The sequence below is a fragment of the Grus americana genome, chromosome 4 (assembly GCF_028858705.1).
Source record: "Grus americana isolate bGruAme1 chromosome 4, bGruAme1.mat, whole genome shotgun sequence".
NCBI lineage: Eukaryota > Metazoa > Chordata > Aves > Gruiformes > Gruidae > Grus > Grus americana.
Window position 1 is genome coordinate 54199468 of NC_072855.1, and position 15691 is coordinate 54215158.

The window sequence follows — 15691 nt, forward strand, 5'->3', positions numbered from 1 at the left end:
TGCAAGCTCTACTGGTAGATGCATGCAACCAGTTAAAAATCATCCTTAAACCTGCACATGTGCCACTTGAATATCTCTTTGTCATTGCACATTTTTAGTATAGGTAATCTATGATACTATGCATTTCTGCCTATAAATTGAAATCACAGCATGAAAACTGTTAGTATAAACTGTTAGTATAATACTGCAGTATTTTTAAACAAGTGGAGAGCCTGGGCAGCATCTACACCAGTTCTTTTATTATGAGATTGCACATCAGCCTGGAGAACAAACCTTATTAAACAAAAATATTGTGAAAGGCTATTTCTTCACCTATCTAGTTGTAACTTTGCTTGAACATGACATATCAGGTAATTTCCCAAATCCAGTTAGCACAAGTCTATTTTTGATTCTTATAGAAGTTGCTATCCACTTAAAATGAACCAAACAAAAAAACCCCAAACCAGCTTAAATCTACTTTTGAATGAGATTTGTAGAAATTGTATACACTTTTGCCAAAAACACAATCCTGCAATTAGTTCTAGAACAATCATTTAAGTATTTTCCCTTTACTATATACAAGTGTGGGGAAACTCCTCATGCTGTCTTGATCTAGTCAGTGCAGCCTAGAGGAACAACTGTTACAGTATAATTTTAAATCTCTTAGATTAGGGGGTAGTTTTGTAAAGATGTTGAGCTAATATTCTGTTGATGCTATCTTGTAGTTATAGAGTACTCTTGCTGGAACAGCTTGACAGCATTTTCTACTGAATCTCTTATGTTCAGCCAGTGTTTCTGGAGCTACAAGGTACTGAGAATCACTTCACTGCTGTGTTGGAGGGCTCATTTTCCTGGTACAAATTCACTTTATTTCTTCCAGATGCTCAAAACTGAATTGTTACGACATTCACAGGAGCTAACTTTGTTGCTTACTCTGAAATGAAGTTAGAAAATGCAGCTACCTCAACTATTTTCAGAGTGCTCTAGGGATATCTTTCCAATGACAAATGGAAAAGATCTAATTGTCCCAGTTGTATAGCAGTGTCTTGGCATAAGGTAGTTGTGGTGAGACACAATTTCTTCTAAGATTACTGTTTGCATTCAGCATTCTCTCTAACAGTTGTTTTGACCAGGCTCCCTTAAAACCTTTTTAAAAACCACCACAAAACCCTAAAGCCTTCATCACACAATGCTCTTTACTGTTGTTCCCCTACCTCCCTCAAGAACAGACTGTTGCTGCAATAGTAGCATTCCCTGCTTCAACAGCACGATCCTGTTTCTGACTAGAGGTGACAATCCCACACTGTTTGTTTTTGCAGTGTTGGCTGCAAAGGCTGCTTCAGTTGCCAGTAAGTTTAAGGAAAGGGCAGTGGAGGACAGCACTAGGGCAAGTGACTAGTCTATGCTATCACCTTTACACCATGCCTGCCTACAGCTACTATACAGCATGGGTATACCTGGACACTTAAGTCATACATCCAACCATGCTGCTTTAAGGCAGAGCTGGATGGTACATCCTTTCTAGTCCTAGAATAGCCTCAGAAGCTTGAAAGCTGTTGGGAGTTCTTGCCACGCTCTCAGTACAGTTACAGCACATCAGTGCTGCTTCTCAACCCAGCTGAGCTTAGCAAACTGCCCAGTGTAATGAATCCCACAGCACTTGCTGTTGACTCTGAAGGATGCTCTTCCTCTGTCATGTACACACATACTGTAAAATCTCTAGAGGGAAACAGCAATTGTAATCACAGTCTTAACATTCAATAATTCCAACACCATGTTTAGAAATAAGCTTTTATTAAGGAGATTGAGTTAGGCGCTACTGAATTTGAAGAACAAGTAGAGAAACAGAAGTTCCACAACCAGTGCTAATTATATAACACTATTCAGTGGTTACTGATTTTTTGTTATTTAATATTCGGACTGCTCTCACCCTAAAATACATCATCTTCCTAGTCCCAGTGAGTTTTCATGTGCTTGATTCTACCCTCTATCACAAATTCCATTATAAAAGGACAGTTACCACGTTGCTGGCCAACTGGAAGGTCCACATTTGGCTCTAAAGCTTTAGGACAGTTCGAATGCTTAAAATGGAAAAGAAGAAAAAAAAGAGTTACTAGTAAGTCCATTTTCTCCCCTTCTCTCCCCTCCCCTTCATTGCTGAGGCATACTTTAACTTAACTTCTATCTCCTGTAAGAATGAAGTTATCCTTATGTCTATAATATTTATTAAATGGGTTAGTAATGCTTGTTATCTCAGCTCTTTTTAGACTCTTTAGTGTCAGTTTTCAGTAGCTAGCCAAGAATATTGATCAGGAACATTAGTATTTACAGGCATTCCCTCTTTTGGCTGCTTGGAGAATTTTAAGTAACTTTCATTATTAGTGTCAAAGGACATACTCTTGTAGGAATAAAGCATTGGGAATGATACAGAAGTTTGTAACTGGGAAAGGGGACCAACTGCTGGATGAAATTTGCATAGATGCAGTGTTTCCAATTTTAAAAAGTACAAATGCAGTTACTATTAACTGACTTACCCAAAATAGAAATACATATGGGATAAAACAGATTAAGTTACACAATACAGTAATACGGATTGAGATCAAATACAAAGACCATGCTGGTTTCTTGAGATAATGCTGGTAACTATCCATCTGCAGATGAGCCTAAATATAGCTAAACAGAGTTGCCTGCATTAGTGTAAATATGCAGGAAAATATTTTCTTTTTTACTAGAACATCTCTCCAATTTTTCTTCCTGTCCACCTGCTGATTCCTCCCTTCATTCAAAACATATTCTTATAAAGAATGTGACCTAGTCTGCTAGATAAGCTTATTTCTACTCTTAGGGGCACTGGTAGCTGTCTCATTAAGAGTCTCTGAATTTCCAACAAATTACAGAGTATCTCATTAAAACTCTCATTTGAGAGAGACCTGCTCTTGAAAAGACACAGCAGGACAAGCTTTAACACACCTCAGGCTAAAACTGTCCAATCCTTTCCCCTTTTCCACATTAGATTTTAACCTGCAGATGCAAGTTCTGCCACAGTATCCCCATGCTGGTCCCCATTTTGCCTCAGGCACATCTATGCCAGCATCCATATGGGGCTTTCCAAGGATCACCCAATATATCCTCTGATAAGAATACCCTACTTCACACTTGCCCTGCAAGTGGGGTCACTTCAATATGCAGTGGAGTTGGGCCTTGCTCCTAGGAAGGTTAATATAGCTATGGCTTATGTCTGCAGTATGAACAGTCCAAACTGCCATTTATCTCAATAAAGGCAGAAACTGCTCTATGTTAAGAGGTACGAACCCATCATTTGAATGTTCTACCCCAGTTCAAACTAGAAAAAAAAATTAAAATGTCATATATTAAAGGATCATTCCAAGTGATTGATTTTGCTGCTAATTTATCCTAAATAGTTTGAAAATATACTGAAATCTACTGTTTAAATAAAAGTAGATTAATAGCTTAATGACTTGTAAAAATGTATTAACATGAACTTCCCTTCAGTCTCTACATTTCTTGTTCTGAGGAAAAATGTTTTAGCAATGTTGGAAGCCTAAGACTGACTTGTCCCTTTTATCAGCTCTACATTCTTGTATATTTGCCTCATACGTTGTTGCTTGCTTTTTACTCTCTGCCCTCTGTTTTGGCACATGCCTAGAAGCTCGGAGAAAGTGTATTTGTTTATCTCAGAATGAATGCGCACAGTGTATGTCAGCCTTTATCCTCCCTGTTTAAAACATGACAGTGGGCAGGGAACCTGTATTTTGACAGTGTCTCATCAAAAATGTCTTCTACACCTTTCAATATTATGAACATTACCTCTTTCCTGTATGCATCAGCTCAAAAGCCTCATTAATTTTGTCAAAAGGCAGGGTGTGAGTCACAAATTCATCAACCTTGATCTTTTTGGACATGTAGTCAGTCACCAGTTTCGGTACGCTGTCTACGCTCTTCCAGCCTGAAAGAGAGAAAGGATGCACTCTTTTCCCCTTTCCACTCACCTCGGAAGACAGAAAGAAGAAAAAAATACAACCCTTCCACAGGCACTCGTGTGATAGACATGAAAAGGAACTGAGATCGGTGACATGTTTGTCCCTCCTGCTCTAGGCAGGCAGTAAGAAATGGAAGAGGACAGCTGGGTCTGGCAAGAGCACACATTATCCAAACACACAAGTATTTCTGCATTCAACAACAGCAGCCCTCACCTAGGAAAGCATGCACAAGGCATCTCTATCAGCCCCTCTATGTATCTTCGTAACCCAGCTAAGTTTTGCGTTACTTGGCAAAAGGCCAGCATAGTAACACCAAGTTTGGCTACTTCCAAGAACCTCAGCAATTACTGAATCCCCAAGTTATCGGTAGCAGTAAAAGTCTCAACGTGGTTTTGGTTTGACAGCAGAAAATGTGCATCAAGCACTTGTTGCTTTTTATTTTAAAGCTCTTTATAGCATGTTCCCATGTCAGCCCCAAAGTTTGCTTAGTGATTAAGCAACACAAACATGTTAATGTGAGTGCCTGTCTCCCCAAAGACTAGGTCCTTTCACTGGACCAAACTGAGCCAAACCTTCACTTAGTGATAAATCAATCCCTCTATACAACTCCTTTAGTACTGAATAGCATATAGTTATATTCTTTCCTCAAAATATGTGAGATATCATACCAATGTGTTTATCTGTAGCCTGGCTGTAGGAATATCAGATTTTAAAAGTCTTTATCTTAAAAGTCAACACAGCATTTATGAATACCCTGTCAGCACATTTCTTGCACAAGCAAAAGCAAGGCGGTGTGCTCTTCCCAGCTTTAACCCATAGTAAGGTATTTTTATCCCCATACCAAAAGAGTTTTACCTCCAAATGCAGTCCCTTTCCATGTCCGCCCAGTTACTAGCTGGAATGGCCGTGTGGAGATCTCCTGACCAGCAGCAGCTACTCCGACTATCACACTGACTCCCCAACCTTTGTGGCAGGCTTCCAAGGCAGCCCTCTTCACAGACAGGACAAAGCAGAGCGTTTATTGCAAAGGTTTGCAACCTGTGCCAGTGCAGGCAGTGCACTTCCTTCCACCCAGTTAATTAATCACCACATCATTATTTAAGGAACAGTAAATACACTGAAGATTACATTCAAATTTTCATTGGTTCAGACTCCTTATACTGTTAAACACTCACTTTGCTCTTTTTATATCCCACCTGGCTTCCAGAAAAGTCACTGTGAACTCCCACTGGGAGTGGGGTTAACTCTAATCAGAGACAATGTAGACCACATTACTGACAGTTAGGAATGCTGTTGTAATTCCTGAAAACCTAGCCTTAACATTCAGTAATACTTCCACATTTCCAAAGGTTAAATTCATTATTTGAAGAATTAGAAAAATACTGAGTGGTCCTTGAGATTTTACTGTTCATTGTCCAATATATTTTATGTGGGTTTTGTTAATTTTTCAACTGTCAACATATGAAAACTCAGGATTTCAAAGAACTTCCGTTAAGGAAAAAAGTTTGTAAGTTACAAGTGCCATTTTCAACCTAAGAAGTAGCATCTGCTTTCGTTACATAATTAGGATTGGATGTAAATTGGCCTTTTTAATCATAGCAGTTATCATTACTATTTAAAAAATAAATAAATTAGTACGGCATGTTTACTGTAAAAAGAAAGCAGCTCATTTTGCTGTTTAGCTAAACAACTAAGTGGCAGCTAGCTATCCTTTCCCTCTATGTACTACTGTTACGGAAATACTCACCATGACTCCAACATTACCAATGCACTCAAAGGAATAGTCTACGCCACCATCGGTCATCTCAACCAGCACCTCCTGTATGGGCTTCTTGAAGTCTTGAGGGCTAATGCACTCAGTAGCTCCAAACTCTTTGGCTTTGGCAAACTTATCCTTGTTAAGGTCGATGCCAATGATCCGAGATGCTCCTGCTATTTTACAGCCCATAATAACCGCCAGCCCAACTCCTCCTAAACCAAAGACAGCACATGTAGAGCCAGGTTCCACCTAGAAATAAGAAAAGAGCCATAAGCAACACAGAGAAAGTTCATCCTTCCACGCGAGTGGGAAACATAGGGTAAGAAGCCTGTTATGAAGGAAACATGGAAGCAAATATATATGGCTGCAAGACGTTATCACTTAGATAAGGGAAACTATACAGAAATTTCATCCAAAGCTCTGTAGGTACTAAGCTTTTCTTTTTGCCCAAAGACTCTGCCGTAGACTCATGCACACTCACCTACCAGATCTGTCTCACCCTGAGCTTCAAACTATCAGAATGACTTCCAGCAAGGTTAAGATGAATTGAAAAGTAATTTCTCTATAGCTGGTATCAAAAGGGATGCAGAATCTTCTACCTGGATTTCCTCTCAAGGGCATCAGGTTCTTCTATCCTGATCTGGCCTTTACAGAGAAGTTAGAAATTCTTAGCTAAACTTCATCAGTTGAAGAGGAAGAAGAAACAGAAATTCGGTACATCAGGTTTACAGTCCTAATCTAGTCCCTAACCTATCTGTGTATTTTGGCTCAGATACAGTTACAGAGAAAAGCCAGAGGCAACCACAGCCTTTACCTTAGCAGTGTTGACAGCAGCCCCATAGCCAGTAGAGATGCCACAACCCAGCAGGCACACTTTATCGAGAGGTGCTGCCGCATCTATCTTGGCTACTGAGATATCGGCCACCACAGTATACTCAGAGAAGGTGCTAGTCCCCATGAAGTGGTAAATCTGCTTTCCTTTGCAGGTGAATCTGCTGGTACCATCAGGCATGAGTCCTTTCCCTTGAGTAATTCTTAAGGCAAAGACAGGAAAGTACAGTCAAGAGTCTTCAGCATTAAATACTCTCACCAGCATGCAGCACAGAGGTGCACTTGCATACTTGCGTCATAATTTTTTAATCATTCCAGTAAATCCAGGTGTTCACAGAAATTACATGCTGAACTCCTAAAGCTTCATGCTGTTAATTCCTCCCTGGAAGCACTGAAAGAAATGGCGTTTTATCAACATGTTGACTTTGCTGGCTACCAATGCTAACTGCTTGTGCCACAGTACCACGCTCTTATCTTCACCTCCTTCAGTACACTTCCCTTGCACAGCACCTGTCAATTATGTCACTGGAGATTCTTGTTTAGTTTTGCGAGACTTCCCCCCCCCCCCCCCGAATGGGAGATGCAAATTTAGCTGGGAAGCAGGTGTTAAGGGAGAAAGGAAAAAAAAAAGTTTTCTGTATAATTCTGTACCACTTGACAACTTTGGTGTTAAGTCCAAGACCTAAATTTCCGGAAGTGTTTCCCTTAAGTACAGATTAAATATGGAGTCAGAGCATTTATGTTTTCAAAGCTGTGGATGCAAGTTAGCCCTTTATACCTTCATGTACATGAAAAAAGAGAAACAGTTTTCTTTAAGGTCAAAAAAGAAGAGATATTTTAAGGAAGAATGGAAAGTAGTGCATAAATGACTCCCTGAAACACTTTCCAAGTCATTAAATGAGGCATCATGAAATTTATTCTTCAAAGATAACTCCTGTGAACTACTTTTGGTAACTAGAACAGGTATACATTGAACAAATACTATACTGTGTGTCAAGATAAAAAGCATACAGACCTTATCTTCTGGCACAGATTTGTTTTGGGATTCTTACAGAACTTGCACTCTCCACACTGGGGGATGTATAGAGGGATAACAGTGTCGCCTAAGAAAAAAGAAAAAATATTCTGTGGCTGGTTATCAAGTCATGCAAGGCACTAGAAAAAAAATGAAGTTACTCAATTTTCACGGCTTTTACGTGAGTTTCTGTTCACTTAAAACCTTATTTGTGTATTTAAAACTGCTTACAGTATAGAGTAACATTGTATATAGAGAAAAACATTTCTACTTTTCTCAAGTCTGAGCAGACAGCCAACCAGAAGTTCACCATTCCAGAACAAATAGGAGTGTTATTGTACAACATAACAACCCCAAAGCAACAGTGAACAACATGATTAAACATTTCTAAGCCCATTAAAACAGGTAACAACTATCATTTAAAAAAAAACAAACCAAACAAACCAACCTCTTCTAACTATATTAATCCAATTTCAAGTAAAATTGGTATGCTGGGCTCTTTCACGCATTAAACCAAGAGCACATTGAATAGATTAGTGTTGTACCTCACAGACAAGAGAAACCTACACAGGCATACACCCCAGAATAAGACGTTATATGAACTCCTGCAATATAGCATTTCAGTGGCCTGGTTTGACAGTTGACCTTGTAGTAAAGTGACACTTCTAAGGAAGTCAGAAGACTTGTAAGATATTTTCTTACCTGGCTTTACTTTTGTTACTCCCTCCCCAACGCTCTCTACAATTCCCGCTCCTTCGTGACCCAAGATCACAGGGAAACATCCTTCGGGATCAGCACCACTCAGAGTGTAGGCATCAGTGTGACAGACAGCGGTGGCAACTATCTGTGAAGAAATACACAATCTGAGGCACCTTGGAGAACAGAATAGTAGCACAGATCTAAATAGTTCCCTTTGGTCAGAAATTCAAAACAACTGGCAGGACAAATTTGCCAATCCTGGCTGCGTTTGTGAAATGGCCAACGTACTTTCACTCCTGGCAAGGCACACGAGAAGCGAAGCAAGGCACTTTTTTTGTACTTTGAAGAAGTAAAGCCATGATAGTACCATCTTTTCTCATTTCCATCAACTAAATTCTGACATTGAAATGGGTAGAAGATGGCCTCTGGTTTCCTAAAGCTAGAAATCAGTACTCCAAGTCATCTCAAAGTACGTTGGCATCTCAGACTTGAAGTAAGTTAGTCTCTCAAAAGTAAAATGACCACACAGAACTCTCAATACTGTATAAATCCAGTTTAAGTCTTAAGCACCATGCAGAGACTCTTTCCAGAGAGAGAAATTTCACCTTAACGTATACTTTTTGGCAAATACGGGCTACTGGAAAGTTCTGATCAAATCAGAAACTTGGGTATGGGGACATCTAAGAGACCAATCGCAGCTCTGCAGCCAGTAACTTATGGCCTGACTGAAATACAAACCAGCGTGCCACACAGCTGCAACAGGTCACAAGCTGCTGCCCTTCAAACAGGATCAAAGGTGTTCTTAGCTCCAGTGTTTTGTGGGACCTTAGTCCATAACAACTGGAATTGATCCCCAAGACTAGCCATGATCTTTAGACCAGATCTGTGAAGTGAGACCAGCAGAAATTAAAAGTGTTTTTCATAAACAGAAGATCTAAATAGCCAGCTGAGATACTAATGAACAAATGCTATTGATTCAACATTTCTTCCATTGGTAAACAAACTGTTCAACTTTAACGTTTAGTCTCCCAAAAGACAATAAATCAATTATTAGCTGCATGCAATTACCTTGATACGAACTTCATAAGCTTTTGGTGGAGCAACATCCACCTCCTCAAGAGAGAGAGGTTTACCTGCCTCCCAGGCAACAGCAGCCTTGCATTTAATAACCTGAAAGACAACAACAACAAAAAAAGAAGACATCTGTTGCATGGTTCATTTAAAGTAACTCTTGTTCAGCCAAGTGAGAAAATGAGAGACTACTCATTACTCAATACTACACTACTGGCTTTTGGAAAGAATCCCAGATCTGAAATTCCTAATTTCAACACAAAGGCTTAATTGCCCTACATTTGCTTTCAGGAAGCTAAATAATCACGAGTGAACCAAGATCTGAAACTTGGATGTCATTTGCTTATTGAGCAAAAGATATAATGAATCCAGGAGTGCTTAGGAGATACTCAAATACTGCAGTGAAATGAGCGATAGGAATAGAAAGATTGCATAATAAAAATGGTGGTTTACAATACGAGACTGACATTCATTTGAGATGTGTTCCTCAAGCACAGAGCGTTTGAAGTTAAAAAAATTCAGAAAGCAAACTAGAGGTCACCTAATGATCCAAGACCCACGTCAAGAGCGGGTCTTGTTCCTTACCAGGATGGCTTCAGAGTAAAATTTTGGCAAGGAGATGCATTTGCATGCAGCTGACATGAAAAGCCCTCCAGTGATGCATAGGGACCAGAGAGATTTTGCTAAACGGTTATTGTCAGCAAGTCACTGTGCAGTAACACCTCTGCAGAGGCTGCTTGGATTACTGTTAGCACATCTTCATTCGCTGCTCTCAGCACCGTGACGAATCCTACAACCACACCTATACATCCCAGGAAGCTTTTCAAGCCAAATGCTACAGGGCCTGGATGAAGGAGCAGGATTTGCGGATCTGTAAACCCAATCCTATCAACAGGTACATATGCACAACCGAGTGAGGAAATGGGCAGGCATTACAGCCGTACAATCCAGAGCAGCTTGAGGTGCTGCAAGGGTAAGCATCTGGAGTACCCTTAGATGTCAGTTTTACAAAGCATGACTCTGGGTCTGTCCTTCAGGATAAAATGGGCAGGGTATCAAATAATCTGAATTTTGCTTTCTGACAGACACAACATCTTTCAGCAAACGCAATATTCAATAGCTTCCTGCAGGGTACACAGATAAGTTGTCAAATCAAATTCAAGACCTTATCTACATAAAACTTGAGAAGGAATACTGTTGCAGACTAGACTGCTTTGGAACAGCAACCTTTGCAATCTACTCCAGAATAGCATCCATGTATTTTGGAGTAATTCAGTTATACCAGAAGACTTGCACTGATTTTTTTTTTACTCATGCAAACAAGGTCTAAGCCATTGCTGTGACAATTGGAAATATGAAGCATTTCATAGCACACACTACAAACCAATACAAGAAAATGACATTTTGTACATTCAAACTAGCTGTGATGTTCCCATGGAATCACTGAAAGGGGATTATTGCAAAATCCCAAGACCAGCATAGTGTGACCCAGCTTTTTTGATATTTCACTGCTTGGAAGAAATAAGAGCACCCAGACCACTTATTGAGCTTGCCAGGTCTGATTCACCACCTGCATGCATAGGAGAGAATAACAGTAGTTTATGACTTTCTGTAGTATTTTTATTATACAATAAACAGCATCAGACTTTGCTAGAACCGGTTTACACCCTTGCTATACCTGAAATAGTGGAACTGCAGATGCTTACCTTGGCTTAAACTTGCTAAAATAAATACTGCCAACCCTAAAAGGCCTGAAGCTTTATAACAGAAAGCTGGTAACCATTCCTACCATCATCAGGGGCCTAGATTAGACAGAAACAGCCTTAACCTAGAACCGTGAATTCCTATTGCCCTGCTTTTTATTACCAGGGTAAATATTATAAAAACGCACCAAATGTGACACAGTAACTGTAGAGTCACAGCATGGGCATTCAGTCATAATCGCTAAATGTGCCAAGGATTTTGCCAGAAAAATCTAAATTCAAGGCACAAAGTGCAAGAGGAACCATCATTCTGTAAATCATTTACTGGTTTTCAATCCATCCCTCATCCTCCCCTCATGAAATCACTTGTTCTCACACAGGAGACGTGCCTTTCTAAAATGTGAATTTCCACAAGTTTAGCTAAGCACAGGATTAAAAGGTGGAGAAACGAAGTCTCCTTATGGGATAAATACTGATCTTCCCAAAACAAACATTACACATCTGGAAGCATATTTTGAAATAATAACTTCTAATTGAGAAACTTTTAAAGAAGCTAGCTATTGAAATTGCAGTCAGCTCATACAGCCATAAAGGCCCCTGGACTATTCAGATTAGGTATCAGAAAAGCCCCAACTTCTGACCTTTTGATATCCAAAGCTCTCTGCTGATGCTTTGCTGAAAGTGTTGAAGCCAACAACTAGAAAAAAACCCCCATTTTCACCTGTTCTTAGTTTTCTCTGTTAATATATTAGCACAGGAACACAACTGTTGAGTTGCTTGCAGCTACACACAGGATCAGCTATCTCACCTGAGATGAGAGTGATCTCTCGGCAGTGACGGGAGCTGCCCTACCCTCTCTGAAACCGCTGCTGGCCCAGACCAGCCTCTGCCATCTGGACAAGTCAGACCGCCCGGCCTGCTCACAGTTTGGACTATTGTGGCATTTTGAAAGCAATGCAGAAAACTTGCCAGGCAACGCTTTTGAGAGCAAGCAGGGTCCAGCTGTATTGAAAACAGACTGCCACCGCTGCTGAAGAGTGGCCTCAAGGATCGCTCTTGCTGCACAGCGGCATCTTTCCAAACATGGCCCCTTTCTTTCTTCTCTCACTCAACAGTCACAGGAAGAAAAAAACACAAGGTGAACTGTGCTTAACTATTTCCCACCTATCTCAGCTGACAGTACGCTTCTTACTGCCATGTGGCAACTGAACGTGCGCTGAGGAGCCCGCACCTTCCCAGCCCCCTTCGCGAAGCGATGTTTTCCCCTTCCTTCACGCCTAAGTCAAGTCACATCCGTCCAAAGCCCATAAGGAACCATGCAAGCTCCAGGTATTCTGCTTGTTCTTCCATCACCGTGACCAGCAAACAGTCTAAGCGCAAAAGCAGAACCCTCAGATCCAGAAAACGTGCACGGGGGTTGATTGTAACACGCGGCGGGGAGCAACGCATGTAGTTTTGTTCCCAATCCTGCAAATACTAACAGCAGGAGCCTCCCACGCCTAAATAACGGCACGGATTTCTGCCGCATACCTTATACGCGTAGGACAAGAGTAAGGTGACGCCGGCCCAGCCCCCGCACCCCCATTTTCCGTAGCGCTGCACGCTGGCGCTGCAGCGTTCCGCCGGGAAGCAAACAAATCGGCAAGGGCCCGCAAGCCCCTGCTCCGGAAAACCTCCCAGCACGTCCGGCCACCAGCGCCGTGGCCTCAGGGCACCGAGGCGAGGCAGAGCTCGCCCGCCTCAGCCTCCGCCGGGCAACTGTCGCGCGGGCCCCTCCGCGTGCCCCGGGGAACATCGCGCCCAGCGCCCCCGCGGAACACACGCGCGCGCAAGCCTCCTCACCCCGCTGGCCATGGCGCACGATTAGCGCCGCCCGACGGAAGGGAAGGGGAACCCCGCCTCTGCCCCGCCCCTTCCCCGACGGCGCGCATGTGCAGTGCGGCCCCCTGCCGCGGGCAGCGCGAGGGGAGAGGCGGCAGCTGGGGAGGGGCTGCTGTGAGGGCAGGGAAGGAGGGGGGCGGGCTGGGCAGCCCTGTGAGGGGCTGACTCCTTCCCTCCCTCACTCCCCGCCGGGATGGCAGGGCGGGAGCGCCCGCTGGGGGTTACAAGTCCCCTGCAGCGCTTTTCTTCCCGCAAACCCCGTTGCGGGCGAAGATGTGGTTGTTTTCTCACGGTACCCGCGGTGTTGCATTGCGATGTGGCTGGTTTTGTGGTTTCCGACGGCTGCTTCAACGTCTTACAGCCCAATCGCGTCAGTCCGGCAGGCAGATTTACATTATTCTGCCTGTGAGGGAACAGAGCCGTTGTCCTGGGTAAGGGCTTTACTCCTCTGATCCTGCCGACGCCAGGTTATCCAGCTCCCTTCCTGAATAACGGGCTGTAATTGTCCTTTCTGTGCATGGACGTGCATTCCCTCTGGGGTGGAGGCCCCCCCCCTCCAATCTTCGAAGCAAAGGGGCTATTGCTACAAGATGAGGTCATTAACCTGCTCACACTGTTGTTTCTGAAGAACTTTATTTAATAAATAACATTTAATAACATAACTAAAATGTCAAATTAAACCTGTAGGCTCAGGAAAGCTGACACCTAGTTGGAAGGTAATTTGGGCAGTGAAAGTGCTATGTAGGTTTCACGTGTGGTGAAAGGTGTTGAGAAGGAATGAAAGGATGTGTGATCAGGTTGCCTGTCTCATGGCCTTCTTGAGGCTTCCCACTAGTTACTTCAGTTTGTGTTTGCTGGCTGCCCCTAAAACCTTGGTGTTGAAATCAAAGCAGGCCTTGCCCATTTCCTTGGTTAACTTCAGCTCTGCCAGCCTCTCCTGTGAATTTCATGCTCTCGATCACCCCCCCCCCCCGTTTGTCAATGCTTCCAAAGGACTCAAAGCATTTTACGTTTAGCTAAACTGCTCAGCTTTTGTTAGTATATGTCAGTATCTGCAGGTATGATTCTGGTAGACAAAACCACAGATACAGAAATCTTAGCTCCTTAATGCTCATTGTCCAATTTTAGAGATTAAAGTGGTTGGTTTTTTTTCATTTTTCCTTCCCTTGCAGTTTTGGGATGCTATCTCCAGTGTTGCTGTGTACTATTGGAAGCCCCTGGGCATGGTAAGTGGTTTTGCAACTTTCTATTCTCAGTACCATGCAAGTAAATTGAGTTACCACACTGTGCTCTTGACTGAACTATCTATGCTTTGTCATGTATGTTTCAGGTTTATATAGGAAAGTTCTGTAGGTGAGGGCTCCTGGTGCTACTGTGTTTTTTATGTTAGGTTGGTTTTGGTGTGTTGTTCTAGCAGGTGTTACATGCTAATCAGAAACATCAGTCTGGGTTGAGAAAAGAGGAGGGGTTGGAAGCACTGTAAGCATGTGGGAGAGAGGCCTGGTAATCGTGTTTTTCTCTGTCCCATGTGGCAAGCAGAGGAAGAGCCCAAAACAACCAAGGATATGCATTACCTTTTTTTTTTTTAACCCTTTTTTTTTTTTAATTGTGTTACTGTGCCCGTTCTGGAGGCATTAGTTTTTAGTGAGGGTTTTCTGTACCTTAGTTTGACTTTGAAGTACAGGAAGATACAGGGCAAGAAGTAACGTGCCAGCTTGGCAGCCAGTATATGCTGAAAAAAGATGCAAATGATCTGCCAGGGTTCTCATCCTGGGGCAGTCTGAGTGCCAACGGCAGAAGGTGGCTGTGTGCCAGTGTCAGAACTAGCAGGTGATGGTTAGGTGCTCTAACTGCTGGCTGCAACCTCACACGCTCGTGAACAGGCTGGCAAGGCATATGGAGGCTGGAGGGGACTGATATGCCTGCCCATAGGTGAAACTGAAAGGGATTCACACAAATGTTGCCTGGTTTATTTTCCCCAAACAGAAATGGTGCTAGATTGACCCAGAGGTAGTTTTTCTCCTATTAATCCAATTTCCCATGTAAAACCAGTGTAATTTAAGTAGTTTTGATAGATATATTTCATTAGAACAACACCATTAAACCTGGGATAACTTGCGCACAGGTTTCAGCTGTGGATGCTTGAGTGTAGCAGTCTTTTTGTGGGGCACTGCTCTCAAAACCATCCTTCTGAATTCTGATTTAAGCTTTCCTACATTTTGCTACTGGAGGGTAATACTTATGGGGGGGTGGGGAGAGTGAGGAAATGTCTGTGCGGTTGTTTTAGCTGTCTGCCAGATTAAACCACGACAGTCCTTTTGGTGCCCAACGTGGGGCACAAAGGGTTGAGATAACAACAGATCTGACCAGAGTGTGTTAAAACAAATTCGTTGTAAGCATTCATTATATTAGTTTAATAGTCACTGGTCACAACGTTGTATTATTTGTTCGCATGGTTGTGTCATGTAACTCCTTACTTGCGTTATGTATTTTCTGCAGTGCTGTTTATCGCCTCTGGGAGCTGGATGAGAATGTTCCTTTTGCTGCACTGTGTACTTACTACTTGCCTATGATAAGATAACGTTACTGGCCATGAAAATGGATTAGTCTGTGTATTCGGCATTGCTGTCATTTCTGTACCTCAGGTGCTATCTCCTGGGAATTGTTAACAATCACACTCTCTACCTTTTTTTTCTGGAGAACCCAGTCTATAGGGGAGACGGGGGAAACATTCACCTTCACCTTCCCTTTC

General features: G+C 42.4%; 1 protein-coding gene across 2 annotated transcripts; it reads right to left on the reverse strand.

Moving 5' to 3' along the window:
- Positions 1–1756: 1756 nt before the first annotated feature.
- Positions 1757–12987, reverse strand: LOC129205768 (alcohol dehydrogenase class-3). Of its 2 annotated transcripts, none has more exons than XM_054823937.1 (9): positions 12901–12987; positions 9353–9454; positions 8288–8429; positions 7586–7673; positions 6554–6773; positions 5728–5988; positions 4836–4971; positions 3808–3946; positions 1757–2060 (listed from the first exon to the last, which is right to left on the reverse strand). In XM_054823937.1, exons 1-9 carry the CDS (start codon positions 12910–12912, stop codon positions 2036–2038), a joined length of 1125 nt encoding a protein of 374 aa, XP_054679912.1. In that variant the 5' UTR covers positions 12913–12987; the 3' UTR covers positions 1757–2035. The 2 variants fall into 2 exon arrangements, with proteins under 2 accessions (XP_054679912.1, XP_054679913.1); XM_054823938.1 differs by lacking the exon at positions 12901–12987 and adding an exon at positions 12506–12601.
- Between the last annotated feature and the right edge of the window lie 2704 nt (positions 12988–15691).

Excerpts from the sequence above, each read along its gene's own strand:
- LOC129205768 (XM_054823938.1), bottom strand. The coding sequence starts at position 12,586 with ATGCGGCAGAAATCCGTGCCGTTATTTAGGCGTGGGAGGCTCCTGCTG. Across the intron at positions 9,455-12,505 it reads GATTGGGAACAAAACTACAT|GTTATTAAATGCAAGGCTGC; the intron begins GCGTTGCTCCCC and ends GTTGTCTTTCAG. Across the intron at positions 5,989-6,553 it reads CTGCTGTCAACACTGCTAAG|GTGGAACCTGGCTCTACATG; the intron begins GTAAAGGCTGTG and ends TCTTATTTCTAG.